This window comes from Sebastes fasciatus, chromosome 21 (genome assembly GCF_043250625.1).
Source record: "Sebastes fasciatus isolate fSebFas1 chromosome 21, fSebFas1.pri, whole genome shotgun sequence".
Classification (NCBI taxonomy): Eukaryota; Metazoa; Chordata; class Actinopteri; order Perciformes; family Sebastidae; genus Sebastes; species Sebastes fasciatus.
Genome location: NC_133815.1, coordinates 4,262,373 through 4,276,395, shown reverse-complemented (window position 1 = coordinate 4,276,395; position 14,023 = coordinate 4,262,373). Strand labels below are relative to the sequence as shown.

Sequence of the window (14,023 nt, the reverse complement as noted above, 5' to 3'; positions counted from 1 at the left end):
GCTTGACAAAAAAAATTAAAAAAACCTCAAGGTCCACTATAGCTTTTTTTGGTGCTTTCAACCACATCTCACTGCCTTCATTAGCAGATGAGCAAACTGTCGAATTGTTTCTGAGGTCAAACATGAAAAGCACGACTTTCTCCGGAGGTTTCGGCGGCATTTTGCAGTCTTCTGCTAAAGCTCAAAGCAAAAGCAATCAATGGACATTGAGTTAAGATATATTCTTTTTTTATCAAACTAGAAAATGTGACTGAAAGCTCAGCACAAAAACGAAAAAAAAAAAAATATGGACCTTTTAATTTGATCAAATATACTATTTTAAAGGTCAAGCATGAAGCTTTTAACCACGTTTTTTGCAGTCTCCCACCAATGAAGACCATCGAAAGTGTCTGAAAGCTCAAGAAAAAGCAAGTGAGGGGATCTTTAGTTATGCTATTTTTGTCAAACTATTGTTTCCAAGGTCAAGCATGCACTTTCATGCCATATTAATTTGCTAATATTATGGCGTTAGCTGCCCCACATCATATTAATGTTGCATGATTGAATTTATTCAATAATTAAAAAGATACATAAACACCTGAAGCTAAAAAAACATCTGTAATAGGACTTGAGTGACTGTCGGTGAAGTATGACGTCCAAAAAAAGGACAAAATTGTCTTTCAACTCCCTTGAAAAATACATGATTGCACAAAACATCAATAAATTAAAGTAAGTCCAAAAGGGCAGAAGGAAATGTCATGTTCTTAGATGACAAAATACCACTGTTCCAGTCCTTCCCCCATGGTGTTTACATTGTTTTTGTCTATTCCCTCTCCCAGTCTTTCTGTTCAAATGCGTCTATCATCCAGATATTATACATCCTTGTACAGTATGTAGACTCCAATGCATTACTTATCATCTGCAACCAAAAGCATTAATCATAAATGATTAAAACATAAAACAGGAATAAATCCACAATACATAATGATGTTGCTAAACATGACTGAACCTCACTGGTAATTATGTTTTGCATGCTATTCGCAGCTTAATGCACTCCTGTCGCATACTAATATTAGCATTTTAATTCAAAACTTCTCACTGGAAAAAAAAGAAAAAGGGTTTATTTGGAGAACGCTGTTGTTTGCAGCTTACATAATGTTTGGGGGAGAGCTCTTTAAACCCAGAGAGCTTCATTTTAACTTGACAGAGGCCTGTCACCAAATATCTGGATTGTGCTTTCAGTGGTTAAACAGGGCTGTGGGTGCTGCTATGTAGGCGGAGTTGAACACAAAAGAAAATGTGTTTCTTTCTGCCTCGAAATGTTCAAAAAGGATAAATCTTCCTGTTGTTTGGTGTCGGGGAGTTAAAACAAAAAGATAGGAGCGGAAGAAGCTTCTACTTTTGCATCATCCTCGCTAAGATTAGCTCCCATTTCTCAAATGATGAATTTCTCATTTTTTGGAATGAACCTCCTCACAGGCAGGTAATGTGGTGACTCATAATGATCTAGATGAGACCTTGGACCCATTAGTCTGAGCTGTGTGAATAACCAGGGGCTAGAGACCTTGGCAGACCTAGAGACAGCTCTGTCTCAATATAAGCCTGGACCTCAAAACCGAAGGATATTCACTAACAGCTTAACCCGACCACGAGAAACTAATGGAGGATGGAACTCAGCCTTCAGGGGAAGCGGGGTTATTAGTCTAGTGAAGAAGCCTGACTCAAGTCCAGAGATGGGAGGAAACTTTTTTTGTCACAACACCTGTCCCAGACACTTTGGCTCCCCGTTTGCAGCTCTGAGGTTTGAGATTGCAGCACACACTGAGCCGGGGCAGCTGGTTCCACCCATTAGCCCTCTCATGAATCTGGTGCTTTAGTTGGGTGGCGATGATGCTCCTGGAACCCTCTGGCTGGATGTTTGTACGGCTCTCTGAGGCAGAGTCGGTCCAGATGCTCTGCCCTGCTGCTGCTCTTGGTTTTCCTCCAGCGACACCAGCCTCCCCGGGCCCGCGCCGTTGGACTCGCCAGAGCTTGCGGCGCTGCTCGGGCACCGGGAGGAGCTGCGCGATGTGCGCTGCCTGAGGTTCTGAGAAATGGATCGATGGAGGTTCCTCATGGAGGAGCTGGCTGCCATGGTGACCACCCAGGGGTGACGGATGGCTTGGTCGGCGGTCAGGCGCGAAGCCGGGTCCAACGGCAGCAGGCGTTGGATGAAATCCTTGGCCAGGTTGGACACCGAGGGCCAAGGCTGCGGAATAGAAGAAGCAGAGTAGTTGGCGTCAAAATATGTGAATATAAAAACACCTCACATGTCAATTCAGCCTACACACACAGACACTCTAGGAGCGCCGGCGCCTGCACAGGTTTAAAGCCTCCTCATAGCGGGATGAAAGATTTCATTCTAATAAAGAAATAAAACTATGATCTCGGTGCTCTGCAGGCCTAACAAGCAGAACTAAACTCAAAGGAAAGCTAAATGTCAGCAGGCAAAAGGAAGCAGCAGTGTTGGCTGAAAGAATACGAAGCCGGGGACTTATGGCAGCCCCGCCGTATGTGTGGGATTTGGGCACATGTTTATTCTAAGCCCGCATTAGCTTCTCAATAAAGGCACCCCCAGATGAGCCTCACTGGGGTCTTTTGTTAATTCAAATAGGAAATCATCCACCTTGTCATGACCCAAGCTGACATTGAGGAATGCTTTGAAATCGACCACGCCATCTCTCCACTGGGAGAGAAGGCATCCGAAATCATTATCATAATTCAGAATCATTAAATTATTCATCACGGCTTTCGGTTCTTTGTCATGAAGACAACATTGTGGAGGCCCTGCTGCAGGAAATTGATGACCTTTGTGCTTCAATCTTACTTTAAATAACATATTACTGATGCAGACAGTGAATTAGAATGATGTGGCATCAGATTAGAAAAGATGGCGCTGGTTATGGAGATTGGGCCACGACACTATGACCTTTAACAGTGTCAAAATGCTCTTTCTGTTTGTTTAAATGAAGTCAGGTGATGATCAGAATCATACACAACCATTGAGTTATGATATCTCCCATCAAACAGTTGTGACGATTGTACTTTAGAGAACGTTAAGACTGTTTCAAAAAAATTAGCCAAAACGATTGAGAGAAACTGAGATGCACAAATATTTCCCCACCACTTAGCTGTAATATTCCACTGTGTCTGGCTGTGCGGAATCAAAGCTAAATACAGCACAATCCGTGTGTGCAAAATTCTCTCATTCTTCGCTCAACCCTGCACCGACTAAATCTCACTCTTTAGGGAGGTCTCGCTCTACATTTTAATCCCGAAATGCATTTCTCTCCCCCTTTTTTTTTGTCTCTCGCCGAGTAATGACAATTAATCAAGCATGAAATTGACAATCGCGAGACTGTTGCCGGTGAGAGGAATTCAAAGAAGCAGGGACTCGCTTATTCTCACAGTGCACTGACTGGAGAGGAGTGTGCGTGCCGGGGCCGCCCCGCCAAACGACTCATAAAAATGCTTCTCACTCAAACTTTCTTCTCATTGTGTTCTTATTTCACACCTGAGAGGCAGGCAGAGTGACACTCGGTTTCCCTGGGAAGAAGAGAAAGTGTTTGATTGAGCTCCCACGACTAACATGTCTGACTTTCCTCCTCATAGAGCTATTGGTGATTCGGCGAGGCATGCTGCTTATTACTGTGCCGTGAAATACACATTGGATGGCTAGCAGGTGCCTTTTGTTCTTGATCTGAAACGACGGGGACACATGCCGGCTACGTGGAAGAGTCGGCGAAGCCTTTACGAGGCGGGAATGATGCAGGAAAAACATCTTTAAAGCAAAAGTTTGCCTCCCTCCTGCTACCAACATGGTAAGAAGAAGAGACATAACTGTGTTGTTTTCCTGGAACGAAGCCACCTGCAGGAAGTTTATCTCTCTGCCTTATTTCGAACATTTTTCACGTCAAAATACACAAAGGCTTTATTGTGTTTGGAGGAGGGGGCGAGAGGCGGTGTTATACATCACTGTTGAGCAGAGAGCTAGCCGGAGAGGAGGGAGCAGAGGAGGGAGGTAAGGAGGGGGGACAAGTGGAGTGCAGGTATGGCATAAGCAGTGGAGAAACCTACAGGGCTTGGCAACATCTTGTTAGAGTGAATGAGAAGCTGACTGTGTTCGCGGCGTGCTACATCTTTACCTGACAAAAGGCGTAATTGCAACAAATGAAGAAAGCGCTAGAAGGTTGGATTACGCTAATGTGATCACGAGGATAATGCACTTTTGAGTAATGAACTGCTGCGCACGAGAGTCGCAGCCTCGCACATTTGCTCAGATCTGATCCCACCTGGCAGCGTTTCCTGAGAAACAAAGCCAAGTTTAAATATGCCTCATCATAATGAGGCCGTATGGGGAAAAAAGGTGGCCGGTTTGCTAATTCAGGTGAAAGTCGCAGCTTAAACCACGGTAATCAAAATATCAATACCCGGATGCGGGAGAGATTGGGCTGTCATGTATAATAACACTGTTGCCAAGTGGAGGCTGGGTTTGTTCCCGTTGGTGCTCACTAGGGGGCAGACTGGGCTAACCGTTACCCACGCTGCCTTGCTGCTGCTGCTGCTGCTGAGAGATGCAGATGTTTTGGGCTGGGCCAGGAAAGTGTGTCTTCAATAACACAGCAGCAGAATGCAGAGGAGGTTACCAGGCTGGCCTCAACTAATGCACGGATTTGTGCTTTACATACTAAAGGCTGCCGTGACATGAGCACACGTGCACGCACGCACACACACAGAAATCCACTTCGCACGCATCAGATGAGATGGCCTGATTCTGTGCGAGGGAAACGCTCCGTCCTCCGTGCGGCGAGTGGATTGAGTGATAAGGTGCGAAAAGCCCCCCGAGGCTACACCCGCTCTTCCTCTGCCCTGCTCGTCCTCTGTCCTCTCCTTTCTCTTCCCTCCAATCTCCTCCGCCCCGCCATCCATCCACGACTCGCCGACAGCCCCCCGCCCTCCCCGCTGTTGAGTAAACACATCAGTGTGAGTCTGCACTACAGGTCTTCAGGCCAGGGGCTGTTGCACCGGTTGGGGGGAATGTATGCACGGTGTGTGAGCTTGTGTGTTGTTGCAGTGAGGAAGCAGTGGGGGATGCTGGGGAGACAGAGGGACCTGGTTCGTGGGCAGGTGCCGGGGGCCGTTTGCATTTCTTAGTGAGTCTCACCTCCGTCTTATACTGCTGAAACCCCCCCAGCCTACCCACACACACAAACACACACACACACACATTTACTGCTTCTCCCTACTCTGCTTCAATAAACACACAAGGTTACTGATACTTTTGGAAGGATGTTTGTAATTGCAGCCCCTGGGTATTAATTTGCATAGTAGAGAAGAATAGTTACTTTCAAAATCTTTATATGTCCATCCGGTAAAATGATACCTGAAGTTATTCCTGCTTTTCTGAATATTAATTAATTTGAATATCCTCATAAGACAATATTCTGCAATCTGCTAATTATGAATACAAACTGATGTATTACAGAACACAACACAGCAGCTTAGTTTAGAGTCTCACACTCATATTTGTCCTGGTTACACCTTTGTATCTTAAATGAATAACTCACTCATGTCAATAACTAGATTGTTAGGTGACCAAAATAAGTTTGTAAAGGAACAAAGTGTTCCATTTACCAAAGTTGTAATAGTATAGGTCTATATATTATAGCACTGTTAGCTTAGGGCAAAAATAGTCCTGGGATTGAGTCGAGCAGCCGTCGGGCCTTTCTGCTACGAGTTTGGATGTTCTCTTCCATTTCTTTCCACAATCCAAAAACACACTAGCCTGATATCGGCAGACCAAAATCGCAAATGCGATGTAGTCTGGAACCTCTCAGTTCATTTTCAATTTATTCATTCATAATTATGAAAAATGCCTCAGACGGCGCTCCTCTTTACAGTCGTCATCTCGACAGCTTGTTCGCTCGAAAAGGTGTTTAAATGCCACAATAATACGCAAGGCGTTGTTTGGCGTGCACTAAGTACGTCTTTCTTGATTTCTGCATGTCATTTGTACGCCATGTATCCTGTACTGACTAGAATGTGAACGCATCCGAGTATAAATGCCACGGTAAGACTTAGTGATGTAGCATAAAAAGGGAAAAAGATCACTTTGGTGGCTTTTTTCACGTGACGTGTTTTTATTGATGTTTGTGACGTATTTTCCGTAGTTGGGTTACGTTGTTTCCCTACTTATTTTATTTAGTTTATGCATACTTATTTTAAGCCCAACCATGATGTTACCCTAAGTAAGTGGTTTTCTAGCCTGAACCTAACTGCACACTTTTGCGTGGTGTACAAATGACAAGTAAAAGGCTAAAATACGTACTAATGACACAAGTAATGTCCGTGTAATGTTGTGGTATTTGTACGCCTTCCCGTGAGGCTGGGTTGGTCTCAAACACGTCCCTTATTAGATAAACGGTTGTGATTGGCCCGTTGGATCTCAAGTTGCTGGAAATCTGATGAGATGCATCTGCCGGAGCAAATAAAACACTTGTTGAACTTGCAGATCCGTCTGGTTCCCAGGCTAAAAAGTCACAGGTCAGAGGTCTGTTCCAAGAAGTAGGTTTCTTGAGTTATCGGATAACTTTGCTGAATAAAACTCTGTTTACATTAGTTTGTGTTCCAGAAGTTATCCAGATAATTCATGTCTTGGAACAGACCTTAGGCAAACTTTAACCTTTATACTGTGAATGTGAATGTGTGATTGCACCCTGCCTCTCACCTTATGCATACCGGGTTAGGCTCCAGCAGCCCGTCATCCTCCTGACCCATTTCAGTATTATGATCATTTTAAAGGCTCCAATTTCTCATGTGATAACATCATCTATATTCTGGTGTGTAGGCCTGTTTAAAGGTTGCGTCACAGTAACAAAAGCACGTAGGGATGGCTTAAGGCATAGGCCATATATGCGGTCGCCTAGGGCGCCACCTTTTTAATAATAACAATAATAATAAAATTAATAATAATAATAAAAAAAATGCCGGCACCATTCCTCATTTTCTGCATTGAGGTAACAAATGAACAATTAAATAAATAAATAAATACACCTTTCACCCCTGTAACTCTCTTTCTGACATTTTTTCATAAATAATAAAAGTGTAAATTGTAGTGAAAATGTCTAAACACTTTTAAGCCAACAATATCAGGGACCAATTATCTATTTATATTATAATAAATACATTTATTTATGAAAATAAAAATAGTTTTTCCAGATCAGAATTTCGCCTAGGGCACCAAAATGGCTCGAGACGGCCCTGTGCGTCAGTAATTAAACTAATGACGGCTGAATTCCATTTAGCTGCCGTGGTTTTCAGGGTCCTGGTATTGTTCATGCTGACTCACTGTCACTTGACACTTGAATAGAACAGAGCCCTTGTTAATATTATTAGTAACACCTAGGCTTTTCTCATTGTGAAAAGTCGAAATGTCTGCCGTGTAAAAGGTCCATTGTGCTGACATCTAATTACACTGACAAGTAATGTCTTGAGCCAAAAAGACTCCATTACTCCTATGAAAGGTGTCATGCAGGTCTCTGTGTCACTCTGCTCAATTGGCGGACAGCTCATTTCAGATGAAACTCTTCAAGTCAAGTTTAATATGTGATGGGAATTGCTCAGCCTGTTGAGACTGTTCTCGTCCCGAAGAGAAGCACCCTTCTGGATGACGTGAAGGACCCTTCTGATGGCAGAGGTCCACATTTTGTGGACACTCGTGAACCTTCATCACACATTACGACATTATTATCACAACGCGTGTGTGTGTGTAACTGCGTTGTCAGTCTATCGGAGAGGGTGGATGCTCGCACATGACGGAGAATAAGTATCTTGTCAACATGGAAATGTGATTGATGGCTGTTCCATCAAGCCCGGGACCGCTACTCAGCCATGTATGATGTCTTCATATTGTCATCATATGAATTTATAGCTTGATGTCTTTACTGGGATGTGAGACGCTATACGTGAGGTCCAATAAAATGCGGGTTTTCCAGCTCTGCTCCCGAGGATGTTTCCCCACCAGTGTGGCCTACATATGAGCTGTGTCGAAAGCCACCATGAAAAACGTGAAATAAGCCCTTGCATAAACTCTAGAAGGATTTTGCACTATTGTTCAGTTGGTGGTCAGTGCAGCGGTAAACACAGGGATAATAGTCCAGGGCCTATGTACGGGAGCCTCTTGTATGCCAGACTAAAATGTCAGACTGCATCCCTGAGTATCGGGCCAGGCTTAAAGCCCAGTGAATAATCCAGCCTTGGGTGTAATCAGCGTGAAAGAACAAGCTTGAACTCACCACTGAGCTCGACAGAATAGGCTGTTAAAAATACCCACTTCAGTTGTATGACAGAGGAAAAGGGAGGGAAAAAAAAAAACATGCAGGGTCGTCTTTTCCCAATTTCGAAGCGTCCTCAAAGAGCAAAACCAAGCCGAAACTCCAGACACCACAACAAACTTTCACATATCCATTCTTGCGCTTTGCAAGGTTGCAGAGGGAGGGATGAAAAGGACCTGCACTGCTACATGCTCAGTTGAAAAATGTTCCTCCTACACCAGGCACGGATGGAATAATGTCGCTATTTCTGGTAGTTCTAATAGCATAATGATTAAGGTGTGAATCATTCTTGCGAACGGATGTGTTGCTAGGGGTTGGATCATTCGAAAGCAAGCGCATCATACAACCAGATTGTGTTGTGGGGAAAACTCAGAATGTCAAAATGGAAATGGCAGATGGATGATCGGAAATATCTTGGGTTAAACCTTGGTCTGCCAAATAATTACTGCTGGTCAGAGATCTACAGCTTTTCCAGTTAAACTGTGCTCCTGAGCTTCTGTTTAGCATCCACACAACAAAAAAAAAAGAAAGTTTCATTTTTGACTGCATGGCAGCACAGCCGTGGGAATTGTGTCAAAACATTGTCAAAATTGCATCACTCGAAGCAGAGGTCAAGTCTGTGAAGGGATCTGGAAGCTATGAGAATGACAACTTCCACCTTTTCTATGAGAGAATAGTTCTGAAAGACTAGTATTGGCAACTTAATTTCACTCTTTGCAAGCACAGCCCTTCAACATGACAACACTATAAGGATGTACTGTATATAAATGCTTGTGTGAGGACACAAAACAATAAAATGCATTTCAAAAGACTGAAAGTCTCTTTTGCATAAATGCAACAAGATCAGATCAGACAAGCAATAAAATCAAGAGCTGTCACTTAGAGAAAGTGTATAGTTGATGTAACAGGCTTTGTATTGCTATTGTATATGCATTAAAAGTTTGCACCCCAAAATACTAAACCCAGTATCACGCCAAACCCTGCAATAGACCCACCTGTCCACTAGGAGATAGCATGTCAATGTCACGTTTTGCATCGCCAAGGCGTAAATATTACACATGTGTATGAAGGTGCAGTACCAGCAGGGGGCAACAAAACCACTCACTTAATTTTAGGAAACAAAACCACTTAGTTAGGTTTAGGAAAAACGTCATGGTTGGCCTTAAAATAAGTACGTAATATAAGTAAAATACATACAGGAAACAATGTAACATAAGTACAGACAAAACGTCACTAAAAAACAACAGTCTCTTGTTTGTTGGACCCACCCACCTTCCCTACCATCCGCCTTAAGCAATGTTTGCATCTTGCATTTACATCGCAGTCAGTACAGACTACATGGCATACAAATGACATGCCAAAAGAAAGAACAATGTTCTTATTGTACGCTTTTGCCTTGAGCATTATTGTGTCATTCATATGCCTTTTTGTGCGACTGTGCTGAAATACTATGTTTCTGCACTAGCTGGATCTGCTACATGCCCATGCACGCTCTACACCACTACAACCTCCGCAACCCTTAATTTCTGCCTTGCTACATTTAGGGGACACTAAAATTGTCATTAGATATAAATCGTGGGGAGCAGAATCATCCAATATGCATGTGTTTCCAAGGGATACTGAGCTGGTAATAAGATGATTTTTGCCTCTAGAAGTTCCATTTGCTCCAAAGAAGTGCTTACTGTACATAACTAAACTCCAATGTGCAAAGAATAGCCCAGTGAACTTACATCTCCATGGAAGCTGTATTTCCCTCTCACAATGGATCTGTAGAGCCGCGTGCGACTGTCGTCCTCAAACGGCATGGATCCGCTCAGCACGATGTAGGCGATGACGCCCAGCGCCCACATGTCCACCGCACAGGAATAGGGTCTCCTTAGCAACACCTCCGGGGCCATGTACTCAGGGGTTCCACAGGTGGTTCTGAGGGACCAAGTCCTGTCTGCTCCAGGGTGGTCTCCACCGTCGCTTCTGTCAGGAATCTCAGACCCTGTGCCGCCAAAAGAGGCCAGTCCAAAGTCGGTCACGAGCAGCCTGGAGTCGGCCCCGGGGTGGTAGTACAGAATATTCTCAGGCTTCAAGTCCCTGTGGGTGATCCCCAGGTTGTGCAGGTGCCCCACCCCAGCCAGCACCATCCGGAGGGCCTGCGTAGCATCCCTCTCCGTGAAGTGGCCCCTGCTGACGACGCGGTCCAGCAGCTCCCCGCCCGTGGCCAGCTCCAGCACCATGTAAACCCGCCGCGGGAACTGAAACACCTCGATCAGCTGAATCACATGAGAGTGGCTCACCCGCTGCAGCACCGCCAGCTCCGAGGCGCACACCTCGCGGCCCTCCGGGGCCTCCACCTCCATCATTTTAATGGCGAAGGGCTGGCGAGTCGCCCTGTGCTCCACGCGCACAACGCGGCTGAAGCTTCCTCGACCGATCAGAGCCTTGATGTCGTATCTGACAGGGCGGGAAGGGGAAAGGTGAGTCATTACGGCATAACTATCACTGTTGCAAAGCACTCAACGTCTCTCACCGCAGCTGCAGCTGTGATGTATGGGGAGACATCTACATGTTGTAGGGCATACTGCGGCCAGTCAACCAGGCTAATTCATACATGTATGGCTATACAATGACTTAGATTGCCGATATGCTATAAGCTATGACTAATTAGATGTGGAGGAAGACATGCACTTCTCTTAAAGAAATCAATTTCCTTGCTTTAATTGTTCCTACGCTCTCATCTCAACACGTACAGGAAGACAGTCTGCAGGTATTACAAGGCCCGGGCCTCTCAAATAAATGTCTACTGTTACTGCTAATGAATTGTATCGCATAAAGGTTGGCGGTGGCGGACTCAGTGAGTGAGGAAGCTGGTGACATTAACAGTCTTCCAGGAGCACTGCGAATGCTCTTAATGAGTCACTTCACTTTGCGTCGTGCTGCAAAAGATCTATTTTTGAATAGATGTTAAAAAGTGGCTGCTCACAGGGTTGAGATAATATTACTTTGTTTATAGTGAAGCTTCAGTTATTCAGCGTTTCCTTTTTTAACACTGAGAGTTACTTGAAATTGGAGAGACAAAAGCAGGTCACTCCTCAAGTGGGATTAAAAAGAAAATCTATTTATTTGGTTGTTTTCGGCGGAAAAAGTCACATTTTTTATCACATAACAAAATATAGTTTACTAAATAAACAAGCTATAATGCTGTTTTACTGGATTCAAGGAAACTTGGAAAATGAGGGTGCCATTTTTCATGTTATTATTTTAAATTATATACATTTTTCTTCCTTACCTTGCTGTCACCCGTGGATCAAACTTGTCCTTATACTTTGTGCCCTGGCGTCGTCCATCTCTGAGTATCTGCTGTTGGCTGTTTGATGCTGGTGGAAGATTCTTAACGCCGGTGGGAAACCACAGACCTCTTTGCTTCTTCGCACGCTTCTTCGGCTCATCATCATGTGCTTTGCTAAAAGCCACAAGCGATTGCACTACACTTACATAGCCCTTCTTGGATGCCTCAGGCAGCACCTTACTGTTCCCACAGCCCATCACTCAGATGCAGCGAGACACCGCCATGGAGGGAGCGAAAAAAAATCCTACATGTGCTGTAACCTGAATGTGGCCTGGACATGAGAACATGAGTCTACATGACAGCAGGAGCAGCTCTGGAAGAGCATTCAGGTACACATGCAGGTATTGCTGGAGTAATCAACAACAGCAGCAGCAGCAAGCTCCACCTACAGCAGCTTGGAGGTTGGCAGGTGTGTGAACGCACCCTCTCGCTCACTTATGTGATAAAAGTGTCAGGTAAACAGGAACTGTTTTGAAGCTATTGTCACTCCTCTTACAGTACATTACCACAATGAGACCAGCCTGAAGATGTAAACTGTGGAAGGAAGAAGATTCCAGTCACACACCAGGTAACAGTTTCTACTTTATTTAAATACTCCATTTCAGAGGTGCATATTGTACTTTTTTTCTTTTACTCCACTACATTGATTTGACAGCTATAGTTAATTTGCAGATGTAGCAGTGTGTCGGGCATCTTCGTGTAGCGGTGAAGTTGCAACTAACTGAGTACCCCTCCGCTCACCGCTCCCTTTCTTTTGTTGTTTCATCAAACTTTAGAAAGCTTCTCAGAGGGCCACGGAAAACATTATCCAACTGTTTTCACAGGCTGAGTACTGCTCATTACGAAGAGTTGGTGGAGTGCCCCTTTATGGCTTTTCACCCTGCATCTGGGCTAATTTAGTTTAACCCTTTTTTTACAGATACATTATTAACCCAGGGTTAACCTACAAGCCCTGGGTTAAAAGTCTGTTGTAACACAACACTACTCTTTCTACCATTCTACCGCCACAATGGCAACTTTTAGCCCTGTGTTTAATAGATTTTCAGGGGATAACCTCACAAACTCGGTGCTAACCATGTTCTGGAGCAGGGCCAGCGAGCCCTGGGCTAAAGTCGGGGCTAGCCCGCTTTGGAAATGTGCCAGGATTGTGCCAGTGTGAAAGCTTTCTCAGCCCCGGGCTAACAACTCTGCCAGTTTTGCTGTTTATAAATTGAATACATTGTGTATATTACTACTATAAGTAAATTATTCTTCCACCGCTGTCAGCACAACAGCATGTAACACTATGATAAATCAACCTGTCTTCATGTCAAATCAACCACTGTTAAATCCGTGGATGTACTCCTTCGAGCAACACCAAATGACCTGGAACTGTACTGTGGTGTTTTTCTTGTTTTTGCTTTTCTACCGAGAGCCAAAGCACCCACATACAGCTCATCCTGTCAAAACTGCCACCGGTAACACGAAGAATTCATCCTCACAACCACATTTCAGGTTATTATAGCAAACACTAAGATACATGTCCTTTTTTATAAAAGTGAAATATAGCATACCACATTGTGTTTTTCTGACTTTTATCCCCATTGCATTTCTTTCTGGTTGCAGATTATGTCTTATTGTGTCAGGAACTAATGCTGAAGGTATACATGTTCATTGGATTGTTTGTATTGTTGAGCACAGTATGTCATACAGTGTCCCTGCTGTCAAGCCTGTAACTAAGCTACTTTTCTATTTTCTGCATTATGTTGTGCTGCTGTCATCATGTGTCCGTAATCTTCAGAGAATGGAGCAGGGAAGGGAAAAAAACAACAACAGGCATCCTCCTCTCCCTGCCTGCCTCGGCCGCGCACATTGTTTAAAAGAGCTAAACCGTGCAGAAACCGAAGACGCCACGAAAACATGCACATATTTATTCATATGAGACTGCAGAGAGGAAGCGAGGGATCAAAAAGTGGGAAGAAGCACCTTTTTTTAACACAAGTAGTGTGCTGTGCACAGAGTTTAAATTATTCTGTTTCTCTTGAGCAGGGCAGAAATAATGTGGTTATATGAGGTTTGTATAATGAGTTCATGTTTATGAATAAATTGTGGAACGTGTTTGTGTTTTTAGGATGATTTGCAGAGCATGCTTCCAAAACAAGGTATTCTATATTTGAAAATAGGGTGCCTATAGACTTTATGATACTAATGGTTTATGTGACATGTTTTATTGCTGTTGTGTTCATGCATCACACTCGTCAATCAAAACTCTTGATTCTTTCCTAATCTTCTGTTGTCAAAGTTTAACTTCCTGTAGTTGGTGCTTTCGGGCATAGACGTATATATATATATA

The 14,023-nt window shown here is 43.9% G+C and overlaps 1 protein-coding gene across 1 annotated transcript; it reads right to left on the bottom strand.

The window, feature by feature from the left end:
- Window positions 1-651: 651 nt before the first annotated feature.
- Window positions 652-11,987, bottom strand: LOC141759593 (serine/threonine-protein kinase H1-like). The gene is made up of 3 exons (XM_074621781.1): window positions 11,632-11,987; window positions 10,082-10,796; window positions 652-2,227 (listed from the first exon to the last, which is right to left on the bottom strand). Exons 1-3 carry the CDS (start codon window positions 11,886-11,888, stop codon window positions 1,853-1,855), a joined length of 1,347 nt encoding a protein of 448 aa, XP_074477882.1. The 5' UTR covers window positions 11,889-11,987; the 3' UTR covers window positions 652-1,852.
- Between the last annotated feature and the right edge of the window lie 2,036 nt (window positions 11,988-14,023).

Coding starts and splice junctions, on each gene's coding strand:
- LOC141759593 (XM_074621781.1), bottom strand. CDS start 11,888: ATGGGCTGTGGGAACAGTAAGGTGCTGCCTGAGGCATCCAAGAAGGGC. Junction 10,797..11,631: donor GATCCACGGGTGACAGCAAG/GTAAGGAAGAAA, acceptor CCGCCCTGTCAG/ATACGACATCAAGGCTCTGA. Junction 2,228..10,081: donor AATACAGCTTCCATGGAGAT/GTAAGTTCACTG, acceptor TCTATTCCGCAG/CCTTGGCCCTCGGTGTCCAA.